The 15,008-nt window shown below is 59.4% G+C and overlaps 1 protein-coding gene across 13 annotated transcripts in view; it reads right to left on the bottom strand.

The window, feature by feature from the left end:
- Window positions 1-360: 360 nt before the first annotated feature.
- ATP6V1C2 (ATPase H+ transporting V1 subunit C2) overlaps window positions 361-15,008 on the bottom strand; it is a 51,358-nt gene continuing 36,710 nt past the window's right edge. For 6 of the 13 annotated variants that reach the window (XM_045776023.2, XM_087863859.1, XM_087863862.1 and 3 more), the window contains 6 exons: window positions 13,900-13,991; window positions 11,444-11,542; window positions 10,823-10,891; window positions 8,736-8,828; window positions 8,532-8,625; window positions 5,124-6,136 (listed from right to left, as the gene is read on the bottom strand). In XM_045776023.2, the coding sequence (XP_045631979.2) occupies window positions 5,477-6,136; window positions 8,532-8,625; window positions 8,736-8,828; window positions 10,823-10,891; window positions 11,444-11,542; window positions 13,900-13,991 (1,107 nt within the window). In that variant the 3' untranslated portion in view covers window positions 5,124-5,476. The other 7 variants (XM_045776030.2, XM_087863863.1, XM_045776028.2 and 4 more) reach the window with 5 other exon arrangements.

Raw genomic sequence — 15,008 nt, forward strand, 5'->3', positions numbered from 1 at the left:
GCCTTCCCTCCCTATCAACCCATGACCCAGAGGACAGCATCTGGAGGCCTGCCCCCACAGACTTCCAGCGCGGCCAAGTACAGCTGCGAGACGCGACCTGTACCGCCAGGCTGTAGAAGGAAGGGCGAAAGCTGTGGGCTGGCCGTGAGAACTGCCTGTCACGGCCAGGGTTTTGTCTTTGGGCCATCCCCAGTGACCGCTGGGAAACACGGCTGACTATGCAGTTAGGATTTAACGTGCTTCCTCCGCCCTCACAAGGTGGCCGTTAAGACCCACAGTGCAGCAGCAGGTTACCGACTCCGAGGCGGGCCCTGTTTGTGTCAAGTGCGTCCGAATGATGTTAGAATAGAAGAGACAATCCAAGGGACTGAGCATTTCTTTATTGTAACTTAAAAAAAATAAATACAACTGTAACTAACTTTTGTGAGCAATTTCTCTAAAAATCTAAGCTCTGTAGGGTTCTCTGGCTGAGGGAGAGAGGTGTCTGCAGGAGCCTGAGTGAAGAGAGGAGCGCGATGGCGGCAGCTCCTCTCTCTAGTCCAGGAGACTGAGGTCGATGTGGAAGTAGACATAGGGAAAGTAGTCTTGGTTGCTGAGTTGCAGTCCAGGGATCTCCACAGATGCCTGCAAAAGACGACGTCCTGTTGGCGCTTTAAATGCAGAAACCAATATGCTGTCTCATCTCTGTTTTCGAGGCGGCTCTCTAGGCCCTACCGTATTTTCTGCACAGCACACCCCCGCCACACACACACACACACACACGGCCTCTTCCCTGTTACGCTTGCGCATTTGTGAAACGTAGATCATCTCAACAGTCTGGCAGTTTCCATTTTGGGAAAGTGCCTCCCACACGGAGAGGCTGACCCCGTGCAGAAACCCGGCTATCTCTGGGTTCTCCACCTACATCCAGTATGCTTGCGGCCGCTACTTGGTCCAGGTGTCTGAAGACGGAGTTCAGAACCTCCCTTAGTCGTTTGGTGGATGACTTCTTATGAGGCTGGAGGAGCACCGCCTGGAAGTTCACGGGCAGTCCGTACCTTCCCAGACAGACAAAACGTGCCAGTGAGTTACTTCAGACGCAAATGCGGGTCAAGTAACCCTGACGAGAAACAGGAAGCTCTGGTAAGAAGAAGGCTTCAGTCCACATAGCTTAAGAAAATACAACTCAATTGAATGAAGTGTCTAGGGTCAGAGGAGAGACTAGTAACTGCGTTTTTCTGGATAGGAAACTCCCCAGGAGAACGTGCTAACCAGCCCTTGCCGGCCGTTACTGGCGCGGCGTCCCCTGAAATACCAAGGTCTGTCTATCCGCAGGAAGAAGTACAGGTGAAGGGGGCGGCGTGTGACCACGTGTGCGCTGTTTTCACTATAAATCAAGGCTACAGCCTACTTAGTCCTGCGTCTTCGAAGGACGCTGGGCGAGCAGAACCCCGATTTCAGAGCCCCGTCTACATCATCTTTCCCCAGAGGCAAGTGGGCTAGCTCACGGGGGGGGGGGGGGGGGACGGGACGACGGCCCAGCTGATGCCTCATCTCTCCTTTGTTCCCCTCTTACCATCAAAGCTCCGGTATTCCCCGGGGGAGTACAGACAGCCAACGGCTGTCACCATCTTACCTGAATGAGCAGTTTCCCTCTGGACTCCCTACCCCAACTCCCAGTGCTTTCCAGAAACCCACTCCACATCCTCCACTTCACCAAGACTGTTCTCTCCACCTGCTGGCCACAGCCCGGGCAACCTGTATGTTAAGGGTGGGCATTCCAGCTCCCAGCCCGTCACTGCCACCCCTGCTTTGTCCTCCAGCCTGCTCATTGCACCAGTTACTGCCCAGTTGCTCTGGGACGTGGTATACCCTCCCTAACAAGGACCCCTGTGTTGAGAGCTCTGCCTTTCCCAGCCTGGGAGCTACTTCAGGGCAGAGGCATGGGTCCGTTCTGTCCCCAGTCTTGGAGCGCAACAGGCCCTCCTAAAACGCTTCATAAATGATGACTGAATGTTCCCACACACCCCCCCAAGCCTCCAAACCCTTGGCCCCCTTCTCAGCCCACCCTTGATTTCAGGGCTTTTCACATTCTTCTCAGACCCTTCCAGTCCTTTCCCTGTGAAACCCCACTCTGGGTCAATTTAAAGGAATGCCTTCTCTATGCTCAGAACAGGACTTCCAAGAACAGCTGGGTCTGTTCTGCTCCTCATTCTCACAGCTGCCTCCCAACGCTGCTCCCTCCTGGGCTGCTCAGTACAAGACCCTCCTCCCTGAGTGCCGTGGTCACCTGGTGGGGAGCCTTCACCTGCAGCCGCCATACCAAGACCACTGTAGCCACCAGCCCGTCCCCACCCTGGGCTGCAAGGGGCATCGGCCTTTCTCAACTACTGCCCCCTTCCCTTTAACGTATCACCATCTCGCTCTGCTTAACATAAACTTCCTCGGCTCCCTAAAGCTCTCATTCCAAAGTTGAGAGTATCCAGTGTCCTATATCACCCAATCGCCCTTTGGCCGCCACACTCAGGCTTATCCCACCAATGACCTTGTGGCCCATTTGCAAGGACACATAAATCCTTCAGCTTCCTCTCCCTTTGACTCGTCAGCTACTTCCTCCTGCCTCTGACTTCCTCACGGGCTTTTCTGCCTCCACCCCTTAAATGTTGGGTTCCCGCGGTGCCCTCTCAGTATGTTCCCTCTTTACGACTCTCCCTAAATGAATGCACCTGCACAGCCACCATTAGGACTCCCTGAAGTCTGCTCCCCACCAACACCTCTCCCAGGAGCCGGACTAACCAGCCAGCTACCCGGCCGGCTCGCGCTCATCCCGACGGCCGAAGCCCCTGGTTCCCTTCAGCCTGAGGCTGAACTAGCACGTCCTCGGCTGAGGGCTGGGCCCACGAACATCTAGCATCTACTTTGTCCAACTCTGGGCTGAGTGACAGACGCGGAGAGCGAGTCGGCCCGAGCCCTCACGTAGGCGGGAAGGACAGAACAGCGTGGCGAGGAGGAAGACAGCACCAAGTGCCAACCGGGGGTCAGAGGAACAGGCAAGCACGTGAACTTCACCGTCTGTTTGCTCTAACAAACTTGGTGGTTCAACATCTGTTTTCTTGGACTATGATCCCTCCGTGGGGTAGGATATGGAGAAGCCATTAACAAGCATCAGGTAGCTAGCTCCACACACCCTGATGTGACTGTAATTAATTGAAAGCAGATGAAAAAAGCAAGCTGCAGAACATTAAGGATCAATGATCCCATCCGGGGAATAAGAAGAGTCTGCAATCCATTAACCGTGATTATCTATGGGCCGGGGGACTGTGAGGAACTTTCTCCACAGTATATATTTCTGAACTTGAATTTTCTTTAACAGCATTCATATAACTGTATTCAGGAAAAACACAGACACAGTAAGAAAAAGTCCTACATTGCTAGTCTCGTAAAAAATTTCTACAGGGGCGCCTGGGTGGCTCTGTCAGTTAAGTGTCTGCTTTGGCTCAGGTTATGATCCCAGGACCCTGCTCAGCCGGGAGCCTGCTTCTCCCTCTGACTGCCACTCCTCCCTGCTTGTGCTGTCAAATAAATAAAATCTTTAAAAAAAATTATCTCTCCATATACTTTCAGGGGAAATAGCCCGTTTCCTCCAGCTTGCGATACTGAGGACCCCCATCTCTTGAGCCCATCTCTCGAGCACATGGGCGTTCACACTACTGGGCCTGAGAACCACTGCTTTTTGAGGCAAGCAGGTCAGTGTGGGGCCCGTCGACGCTACAGACAGCTGAACGCTCCAGGTCAGCTTAGTACACCCTGCAACCCAATGCCACGCTCCGTGCCATTCCAGGCCTCGGAGACGGGCGGGGGAGGGTGAGGAGCCACGGTCAGATCTGATCTGTGTTTGGACAAAACCACGCCTGGCAGCCACCATATTGTGTTTGGACAAAACCACACTGGCAGCCATGTGGAGGATGAACCGGAGGCCGAGAACCAAGGGGGAGCCTGTGGCAACGGCTGGGCCGACGAGGCAGGAGACGAGGGAAGAGAAAAGCAGAGGCAGGACGCGGCCTGTCAAGCGTGCTGTGGGGCGCAGGGAGTGGGGGTAGGAAGTGGGGAAGAGGGAGCAGAGGCGTCCGAGCCTTGAGGTTTGGGGCCCAGGGACAGGAAGGACGTGAGGCCGCTGGCGTCCACGGGGCAGCCAGAGGAAGGGGCTGGGAGGGCAGAGGAGCCAGGTGTGCGGAGAGGCCGGAGGCCCGGGAGGTGCAGGAGGCACAGGCGGGAAAGGAACGTAGGGAACCGGCCTGGGGGCGCCGGGCAGGCAGGGGAAGGCGCTGGGCACGCACTCCAGAGGCTCGGAGGGCCAGGCAAGAAGCAGGGGTGGGAGCTTCTGGAAAAAGCGTGTCCAGCCAGCCGTGTGCAGTGCCACCAAGACCCGCCCCCCGAGCTCATGACACCAGGCATCTTCAAAACACAGGAGAAAAACAGGCTTCAAAAAATATTTCCTATATAATTCCATTTTCATAAAAATGTAGTAAAAAATGTGTGTATCTGTAAACTAGAAAAAAAAGCAACACACGAAGGAACAAAAACTCCTAAAGGAGTTCACGCCCGCACGTCAGCCAGCGGTGTGCCCTGTCGGTGTTACAAGCCCAGGTGATTTTTACTCCCTGTTGGCATTCCTAATTCTCCACAGCGAACCCATTTCACTTTCGTTAAAAACAAGGCCAAACTTCTGTTGTCGTTAGTTCGCTTTCGTTTAGGTTTTAGTTTTTGCGTTGCCTTGGGCCTCAGCGGTCAAGGACTGAGACAGTGCTGGCATTTCCTCCCGGAGCCACAGAACCTGCTGGAGCGAGCGGGACCCCGCCCCAGGCCCGGCAGGAACGGGGCGAGCATGGGCCCGCAGGGCCGAGGGAAGGCTCGGGGGGCTCGGGAAATCCACGCATGTGGCCAAGAGCCGGGCGCAGCCGGGGAGAGGGCAGGAGGGGGCGGGGAGGGGCAGGCGGCGGCCCCCCAGCAGGACAGCCGCCGGGCGCCCCCTCCACGCACCTGAGCACGGACTCCACAAACACCCGCAGCGCCTTGAGGTGGATCCAGGCGACGAAGGCTTCGCTGAAGTTCACCTTGAGCCAGCGCAGCAGCGGGCCCTGCGGAGACAGGAGAGCGGGCGACGCCTGCGGGCAGCTCCGCCGGACGCCGGGCCCAGGAGGACGCGGGCGGTGACAGAGCAAGCCTGGAGCGGAGGAGCGCCCGGCGGCCAGCGGAAGCAGCGGGTCGGCTGGCCCAGGCCCAGGCGAGGCCCAGGAGCACGCTGTCCGGGCGCCTGGTGCCAGGCAAGCTCAGCGGGCCAGCCACCCGGCACATGCGTGGCCACCACCGACCGGGCTGCGGGGGGCTGGGCAGCCCCTGACCTCGGGGCCGTCGGCAGACGGCGGACGGGTGTCCCTCTGACACCGTGCTGCCGGGGAGCCCACCTTTGAGGAACACGTCGCCCCCCGTCCTGGCCTCATCCACCAGCTGCTGCTTCTGGGGGGCTCCGCAGAGCCCACCTCACGTGGCCACAAGCCCTCGGGGCCGCAGCCGCGGCCGCTGTCGCTGTCGCTAATGCCGGTGTGGCCGGTCCTCCGGGGGAGCCCAGAGTTCCGGAGCAAAGGCTCTGAGCTCCCACTGACACCTCCGATTGCCCACAAAGGTCAGGGGTGGGTCCAGCCAGGGCAGCCAGGGGAGGAGAGCTGAGCTGCCCGACCACCGCCACCCAGCAGGGCCTGCCCCCGTCACCAGCTCCAGCCACCTCCAGGCAGGGCAGGGGCACCCTGGCCAATAAGCACCATCCATTGCCGGGGGGCGGGGGGCCGCTCCAAAGATGCCTTCCAGATGAGGGGGGAGGCAGGGTTCTGGGCTCCCTGATTGAAGCCCTCAGAAGCCACACTGGATAACAGAAAACGCAAGGCGTCGTTTTCTCAGAAGATGCCTGCGCTGGCGAGGACATGCGAGCGGGGGACCCCCAGGGCTGCGGGGTGCTGCTTACCTCTCCCTCGCCCTCACTCTCTCTCTCTCTGTCCGTCTGCCCCGCAGCGGGCCTATCAGGGTTACCTAGCGGGGTTACCTTAACCTTGTGGTCCGGGAAGGTGGAGGATCCCTTTTTAAGAGCAACACAGGAAGTTTGCTAAAGGCACAGAAATGATTTATTAATCTTTCAGCAAACATGCATCACAACAAACAAATAATTCTCATCGCCGGAAAAGCACGTGAAGGCAAGCTCGGGAACGCCGGCCCGCCCTCCGGACTTGCGCGCTGGCTGGACTGAGATGGGACGGGGGTTTAAGACTTCGGGTCCCCTACTGCAGGGACAGAGCCAACCACGGGCAGCGGGGTCAGTTCACGCACCCCCTCCCACCCCCTGGCCTCAGTTGGGACACAGGACACCGACCGCTCCAGGACAGGAGGCAGCTGGTAGTGAAAAGGGCTCGGCCCGCGGAGCACGTCTCCACCCTGTCCAGCCACGAAGCCCCGTGGCACTCGTGTAAGCTACGTACAGAAAATGGGCCAGGCACGCTGTCAGGACCTACCATCCTTTATCCTCTTTCTCTGCGAACAGGGAGAAAGCACAGGAAAATCCCGCCCTGTGCTCACAAGGAGCCGAAACCCCAGGACCTAGCCTGGCCCCTCTGGCTGACAAGTACCACGGACGGCGCACGATGCCGGCCGTACCCCCCTCCCGACAAGCTGAAGGGGAAAGGGGCCTGAGAAGCCAGGCTGGGGCGGACCCCGGCCGAGCCCTGCTCAGGGGCTGAGCCCTGCCTGGGGACACACAGCCGGAGCCTCAAGGAGCTACATGTTCCCGAGCTCGCGTGTCTCCGTTGGCGCTCCATTCCCCCCGCCCCAGGCCCTGGAAGGGCTCCCGGGCCGCGTGGGGGCGCGGAAGCCTACACCTGGTAAGGAAGCGCCAGCTGGCAACCCGAGCCCCAGGCTGCAGGTGTCAAGCTCGTGTGTCACCTCGATCCGCAGGGGGTCTGTGCCAGGACCGAGGCCGGGGCCAAAGGCACGACCTGACCACCTTGTTCTGCGGCAGGGCCTCCTGCCTGGATACCTGTGAGAGTTGCTACTGACCAGCCCCCCATCCAGAGGCCTGTGCAGAGTGCCTGGGCAGGCCCGAAGCCACAGGGATGAGGCTAGGGAGACCACTGAGCGCTCCTGGGTGATGAGGGTTTGGGGCGAGCTAAGGCCCAGGAGAAAAGCCCCTTTGGTTTTCCAGCTCTTGTTGCGGAAGACCTCACCTGCCGGGCTGTGTGGGAGGCCTGGGGCCTCGGCGCCCGGCGCCCCCTCGCCCTTTGTCTCACGAGGAGCCCTCGCCCACAGCCCAGCAGATTTGGGATGTGAAACGCGTGGGTTCACCCGGCGTGCACACACACGTCCACACACAGACGTGGACGCTTGGGGGCGGGGTTCAAACCCCTCACTGCTCTATGATGAGCGCCTGTCTCGTCCTCAAAGGGGATGGGCCCATCCAGTGGGGCTTGGAGAACCCCATTTTGTGGGACCCCATGCTGCTGCTCACTGCTGAGGGGGCGGCTGGTCTGGAGTCCCCGTGAACAGGCCACTGACCAGATAGGCCCAGCCGGACGTTCAGATTCCGCCAGCCCGATGTCAGAGAAGGCCCGGGGCCAACACCCGGCCACACGGGAGGTACTTCTCGCTCTTCGCCTGAGCACATACTTACAACTTTATGTTTACACACCGGCTTTCCTCCGAAAGCCTGAAGCACGTTCTACACATTCTTCCCCTCCTGTCTACACTAGAGGCCAAACTGGAAGTTTCTCTGAGAACTCTTGCCAGTGGGGATGGAGGGGGAGAGGGGCCCTGGAGACACTCCACCGGGGGGGGGGGGCCCTGCAGCCGCGATGGGCCCATCGCACAGAGCAGCACAGTGACCTTCCCAAGGCTACGCTGTTCACATTCCCAAACTGGAAGCCTGGTTTGCTCCCTCGTGAGTTCAGCTGCCCTTGCACACGGAAGGTTCCTGAGTGGCTGCTGTCAGAAATCTCAAGGGTAAGCACCCACTCTTTGCTAAAAGCACAGGGGGAATAAATACAGGTGCTGACGACAGAGGGTGTCCCGGCACGCCTGGGGAACCACACTGCTGAGGACAGCTAGGTGACCGAGGGGACAGGGCCACCCACGATCGGCACAGGGACCCTGCCAGGATCCCTGCCTGCCCTGCCCCCATCTCGGGGCGGAGGAAGGTGAGGTGGGGTCCTCTTCCTGGGGGAAATGCTCCCTGACCTCCCACAGCCTCAGTTTCTCAGCTGCACAGTGGGGCTAGGAGTCTCCTCCCGGAAGGGCAGTGCCAGGACTCGGGGGCTCTCCTAGGGAAGGTGCCCAGAGCTACAGCTCACCACTCAGGTGCCACCGGGGTGCCCTTCTCCCTTCCCCAGACCCGATCTGGCAGTCCCAGGGGAACACACGTTCCCAGGCTGTGTGCCCCCAAGGGAGGGGGACTCTGGCGCGGATGGCAGGGGCCGCTCCTGCGTGAAGCCCACCCACCAGTGTAGTCTACTCACATACTGTTGCTTCTTATCAGACAGCAATCTGCTCATCTCTTCCCTTTCCCTTTTAATTTCTTTCTCATCATAGTAAAATTCACGGACAGTGAACCTTGAAACGAGCAAATGAGAGGCTTTCACCAGGAAGCTTCCAGACGGAGCAAAGAGCCCTCCAGCGGAGACAGCCCAAACCCAGAGGAGCCCACCAAGGCCAGTCCTTACTTGTTCTCTTTGGCTTTGGTTTTGAAATCCTCGATCACTTTTCGAAACAGGGTCACTGTGAAGAGGCCGCCCTCATTGTCCTCGGCAATCAGTCTGGTGGAGAAAAGCATTTGTTCACCGGATGCCTCACCACACCCGATGTCAGAGCTGGGCTAGGAGAGGCCTGTCCTCTCCCCCTGAGCGGGTGGGTCCCCGCAGAGGGGCGGCTCCGTCCCCGTCAGCCTGCTTGCCCTTGGGCAGGCAGGGGCCCCACCGGCAGCCGTGGGCAGGGAACCGGCGGTCCCTTGTGATGTCCCGACTCCTGGCTGGGTGGGCTCCACCACCTGCTCCTGCCCACCCCCCACCGCCACTCCTGCTCTTTCCACTCCCCCTCCAGAGAGGGAGAGACAGGGGACTGGCTGTGCAGAGACCCGTCGTCTGGCTGGTTTGTGAGACGCCCGAGCAATCGAGCCACTCCCGAGTCTCAGTGCATGTAGTGGGGGGGGGGGGGGGTCCCCGGCTCTGACACAGGGCAGACTCCAGTTGGTGGAAACCATCCCACCGTGTCCACCTCACGTTCAATGTCACCATGTTCCAATCAGACAGCCTCCAAGGCACGTGTCCACACAGGCCACGGTGGGCACTGTCCCAAACACAGGGGTCACTGGAGCCCGTGGTCAGCACCTTTGAGTCAGCCTTGTCGGCCAGAAGACCTAGGGGAAGCCCTTCGCCACGCCCGGGCAGGTCTCCTGGGAACGCTGGCCAGGTCACCTTTCCTGTCTCTCAGAGCCCCCACCCGTAACAGCCACCCCAGGCCCCAGAGACTTTTCCAGCATCACCTCTGCAGATCCTTGGGTGCCTTCTGACAACGCAGGGCCTGGGGGTTCTGCTCTGAGAAGCCAAGCCACTGCTGAGGCGGCCTCTGTGAAAGGGGTCCCCCGGCTCGTGGCCCCAGAAAGCCAGTGTCGCACAGCACTGGTGGCCTCTGCTGAGCTGGCGGGCTTCAAGGACCAGCCCGTCTGCCCATCTCTGTGCCTTCTCCTTTCCCTGCGGACGTGGCTGCCCCTGGCTTCTTCCTCTGGCCTCCCCTCGTGACCTCAGGCTATGGCTGTCCTGTTCCCTGCGCCCCTCCGCGGAGCTCCTCATTGCTATCTCCTGTGAGCTGTGACCCTGGCAGAGCCACCCCGGCCGGAGCGGGGCCTCGGAGCTGAGAGGGGCGTGGGCAGGGCTGCCCTCTCTCTACACGCTGTGTGCCGGGAAGCAGGTGAATTCGCACGGCTGGCCAAGACTCACCGTCAAACCTTTTTAAACTACAAACTATCTCAGACATACGAAAAGGTAGAGAGAATCACAAATACTATGTATCGGCCGCCCTACTTAAGACCTAAAGCAATTCGCACACAGAAGCCCCGTGCCCCTCCTTGGCTGCGTGTCGCCCCCTGCCCTGAGGTCACCACTGGGCTGAGTCTGGCGTTTCCCATCCCCCAAACACCCCCTCAATTCTCCTGTGCACCTGCATGTGCCCAGATCGCATACGGCTCAATTCTGTCCGTTTCTAGACCTTAAGTAAACGGCTTCACACTGGTGTGCTTTCCAGCCGCTGGCTATTCCCGCTCCGCACCACATGAGACCCACCCCGCTGCTGCGTGCACCCCCCCACCCCGTGCTGGTTTCCCCACGTGCATGGTCTTCACAGTTTGAATATATTCCTGTACCTCTTCTCCTGCCACGTCCCCAGCCCTCACCGGCCACTCCTGCTCTGACCCCAGTAGGCCAGACGCTGAGACTGCCCCCCCACCATGTTCTGTGACTGGCAGAGCCAAGCCCCTGCTTGACCCTCAGGCCGGGAAGCATAGACCTGAGCTGAGAAAGATCAGAGCACAGTGAGGGGGATCTCTGCCCGCAGGCAGCCAGAGAGGGCTTCCTGGAAGAGGGGGCAGGGAAGCAGCGTTCTGAAAGAGGAAGGGAGTATGGCACGTGGCTGGGTGTGTGGCTGCAAAGTAACTCCAGGCTGAGGGACTCTGGTGAGAGCAAGTGAGGAGGGCTGAGGACCCCTGCACCCTCAGAGCGTGTTTGGTGCCTGGGTGTCAAGTTGGGGTCTCACTTACTTAGTAGACCGAGGGACCACCATGTCCGAGAGAGACTCATAGGTTTTTTGCCATTGTGCGTAGCTTGGTCTGCAAGAATACAGAATCATTCAGCGATTTCTGCAGAAAGGCTGGGGGTGTTCCGAGTGTTTAGGACGCTGTACACCCCTTTTCCCAAGGGACTGAGATGAGCAGGCCTGGGCCAAAGAACCCCAAACACCCCAAGGCCCTGCCATGGGCACTGGGCAACCCCTCCCCAGCCCGGTCCTGGACCCAGCATGCCCACAAGGGCCCTGGATGCCACAGAGGGCCACGTGAAGGGTCAGCCAGAGACATGTGTTGGAGCTTTCTAGTCCTGACCCTGTGTGGCCTTGGAGAAGCCAACTGACTTCTCTGGCCTCTGAACAAGGGCGTAACAGCCACCCCTGGGTTTGCTGTGAGTGCAAGGAGCTCCTGTCTAAGGCTGGTGGCACACAGCAGATGCTCACTGCTTTACCCTGCAGAACCCTGCTCCTGTTCCTGCCCCCGGGGTCCAGGCCATGGAGGGCACCCCCTTTCACTCCACTGGGCAGGGCCAGTCTTCTTCCGTGATCACCACCACAGCCTGAGACCCACCACCAGCCCCCTTCCTGGGCCACTTACTTGGGGACGATGACCAGAAGTGTGATGAGATACTCGGAACCCAACACAAAGTCTTCTTTGCTCACAATATCGCTCAGTGTCCGAGTAAAGAGGTTTCCCCTGAATCCGTGTGGGACAAAGGGGGCGGGATCAGCAGAAAGGCAGAGGGAGGCCGTGTGGGCCTGGGCTTCTGGGACACATGGACCCCCGCACACCCACAACACACAGGCCCTGCGACAGGAGGGCAGGCAGGAAACACGAAGGGCTCAGATGACCCCCAGAGCGGCGGGTGCCTGGGCTGAGTGTGCCCCCAACCCTCCAGCTGTGGATGGCCAGAGCTGCTGTGGCTGGCAGGGCCCGAGGCCCCACCACCAGTCCCCCGACGGGCGGCGGAATCCAACACCACCGTCACCTGCGCTGCCCCTGGGGCTGTTGGGAGGCGACTGTGGGCGGCAGGCAGCTTGAGTTACTCAAGTGTCAAGACTCAGGCTGTCCTGAGCCGTCCTGAGCCGAGATGGGCCCAGAGAGAGCTCCGTTTCACTTTTCACACCTCCCAGGTTCAGCCTCCAGGGGACGTTCACCGGCAAGCACCTGCATCATGCCCAGTGGAACCCGGTCTCCATCGAGGTCATGGTATTTTTAGCACGTGGTTCAAGGCTATTGTATCAGCAAACGGGCCAAGGTACAGCTACGGAGACTGTCTGTAGCCTCGGCAGCCCGGCCGCGATATTAGCTAACACACGACACTTCCCTGGCGAGTGGCTCTCAAGCACTCAGCCAAGGCCACGGCCTTAGGTAACACGCCACCTCCAGCCTCACCTCTCCCACCTGCGCCTTCACTGCTAAGTCCCGTAGGACCCTCTCCAAAGGCACAGGGCGTGAGACCCCTACACGTTACCGTTCCACTGTCAGGTCTCATCTGTCTGGTTCATGCTAAACTCCCAGCTCAAAGCAGATTTTCCGTAGATACTTGCTGAGCGAGTCACTGTGAGCTCTCCAAGGGCAGAAATTACATTTTCTTCTGCTTTGTTATCTTTAGGGCCTGGCATAAAGCCTGAGAGTATAGTAGGTGCTTAATAAATGTTTATCAAAAGAATAACTATGGGCAGAGGAGGCCGGCAGAGCTTCCCCCTCCCCCTCCCCTCCTTCACTCAGCAAGCGCTCTCAACAGACCCGCGCTGCGGGGAATCAGCCAATGAGCTTCTTCACCAGCTGACTCCGGAGCCTGGACCACACGTCTGCCCAAGTCCTAAATGATGCTCGAGCAGTCCACAAGTCGGTGGTGTGACAAGCAGATGGCCCAGCAGGCAACAAATGGTCAATGCCATGATGGATCTAAGCCAAGGTCACCATTTAGGGCGCGTCCTGCCCTTCTCCCATCTCACTCCTCTGTAGGGCCAAGGACGCGGCGGCAGTCGGGTGATGCCCATTTAGTTCGGATGCAAAGTCACGCCACCAGTAACGACCACTTCTAGTTGAAGTGAGTCTTTCCCTTTTTGGTTTTAAAGTCTCCACTCACGTACTCTACGTTTCTATCACACAACCGCTGGCGCGGTGCCCACGCGAAGGGAGAGGCGGAGAGGGGAGGGTGAGCTACTCGGCTGGTTCTGAACTCCCCTGGGCACCCCTGCCCTTCTTTGGCGGATCTTCAGACAACTGCCAACAGAATCAGACCCAGAATCTGGGGAGACTGGCAGGATCCTCCATGCAGCTCAGCCCTACTCAGGAGCACCTTGCAGACTCCCCGGCAGGAGCTCCTCCGGCCTTTCCTGACATGCCTCCGATAACAAGGCACTCACTACCTTACAAGAGAGCTGCTGCCATCATGACACCGGGTCTCCGCTTTTCTCTGGACACCTCCCGCCACCCTGGTGACTGGTGTCTGCTGGGCCACGCAGTCTGCTCTGTCTCTCTCACGTGGAGGCCTTCAGTCGAGTGGAGAAGGCACCAGTGTCCCTGAGGTTGTTCTTCTCTGGGCTGCACAACTCACTGCCCTGCGGGGCCCTCACAAAGGGCCAGGCTCTGCCAGTTAGGCCCCCCCTGCCTATGCGGGGAGGGTCCTCTGTAAAGCTTCCTTGGGGGAAAGGTCTTGGGGCCCACCTCAGGTGTTCTCAGTGACCTGGTTGGGAGAGGGAGGGAAGGGGGTGAGGGACAGCATGGTCTCCCTCTCTGGGCCCAGGCAGGGGGGTGCCATCACCCCTGCTCGGGCCTCCCCTCCCAGCACGCAGCTCCCAGAGAGGCACGAGTGCCTGGGCATCTGCCTGGCCGGCTGCCTGCCTGGCTCACGCGCTCTCTCTCTCTGACCCAGGCACAGACCCTGGCTCACCCAGTAACCTGAAAGGCACCCTTCTGCTCCAGCCCGGCCCCCACCCCAGCCCGGCTCCAGTCCCAGCCCAGCTCCTGCCCCAGCCCGGCCCCCACCCCAGCCCGGCTCCCTCACAGCCTGGCTCTGGCAGTGCAGAAACTCGGACACTCACATGGATTTCTTCTCCAGGTTCTCCAGGTTTGTCTTCAGAGTGTTGTAGGCAGCTGTTCGGGATTTCAGGTCAGTCTCAATTTGTGCCAGTTGCTATTTGGAAAAGCAAAAGAGGTGATCAGACTTTTCAAAATGGCCATGAACTGTTCATAGCGCCCTGTGGAATAAACAAGGAACGCTGCCCAGCTGGGGAACGCTCACATTCCTCTCCCCACTGCTCTCACACACATGCCGGCACTGGGCCTACAGCGGCCTGTGGGGCGCAGGGAAGATTCCCATCCCCACCTTGCATATACCGAGGCCCGAGACCGGCACGGCTGTTCCAGGATCACTCAGGGAGGTGATTTGAGTGCAAGCCCTTCCCGCACTGCCAGGCCAGCCCAGGATGACCCCATCCTGGCTTCTAGGGGGGCCCAGGGTGGCTCGACCCCACCAGTACCCGGTCCCAGGCTCAGCGGCGCCCCATGGCCCCTTCCCACAGGAACTGGTAAGTAGGTAGAAAGGCTCCTTTCAGCTTGGACGCAGGTCACCGGTCTGACACTAAAGAGATTCAGGAAGGGCGTCCTGGACCCCGACGTGCAGCAGGCCTGGGCGGGCAGACATATCATGCAAACAGGACAAGCCCGGGTCCACGGCTAAGCTCCCCTGCTCTCTGGCTGCCTGGCCTCAGAGGCCCCATCTGCGCGGCCAGGGAGATAACGTCCTCCCCAAGGGCTCGAAACAGAGAAAGGCAAACGCCCACCAGGGCCTAACTCACCAGAAGCCCTCAAAACACAGCAGCTGCCCCCCACCAGCCCCCGCCCCCCAGGGCTTACACGTGGACAGTGGAGTCCATCATTACAGAACTGGTTCAACAAAGAAGGGCGCCCTGCGTTACAGGACACGGCACGGCCTTCCAGACGCTCGCAGGAGATTCCCACACGCTTAGACGCGGTGGGGCACAGGGCGGGTCCTGTCACAGGAACCTTTCACGTTTTTATCCTTGTATCTTGAGACGTTTGACTTTTAAAATAAGATTTATAATTTTTTTTTTTACAATTTTAAGAAATCTTTTCCTTTGAAATGATGACAAATTTCATGGGAAATTACAGAAGAGGACACAAGGGGATG

Source organism: Ursus americanus, chromosome 7 (assembly GCF_024610735.1).
Source record: "Ursus americanus isolate L20-20 chromosome 7, mUrsAme1.1.p, whole genome shotgun sequence".
Lineage (NCBI taxonomy): Eukaryota > Metazoa > Chordata > Mammalia > Carnivora > Ursidae > Ursus > Ursus americanus.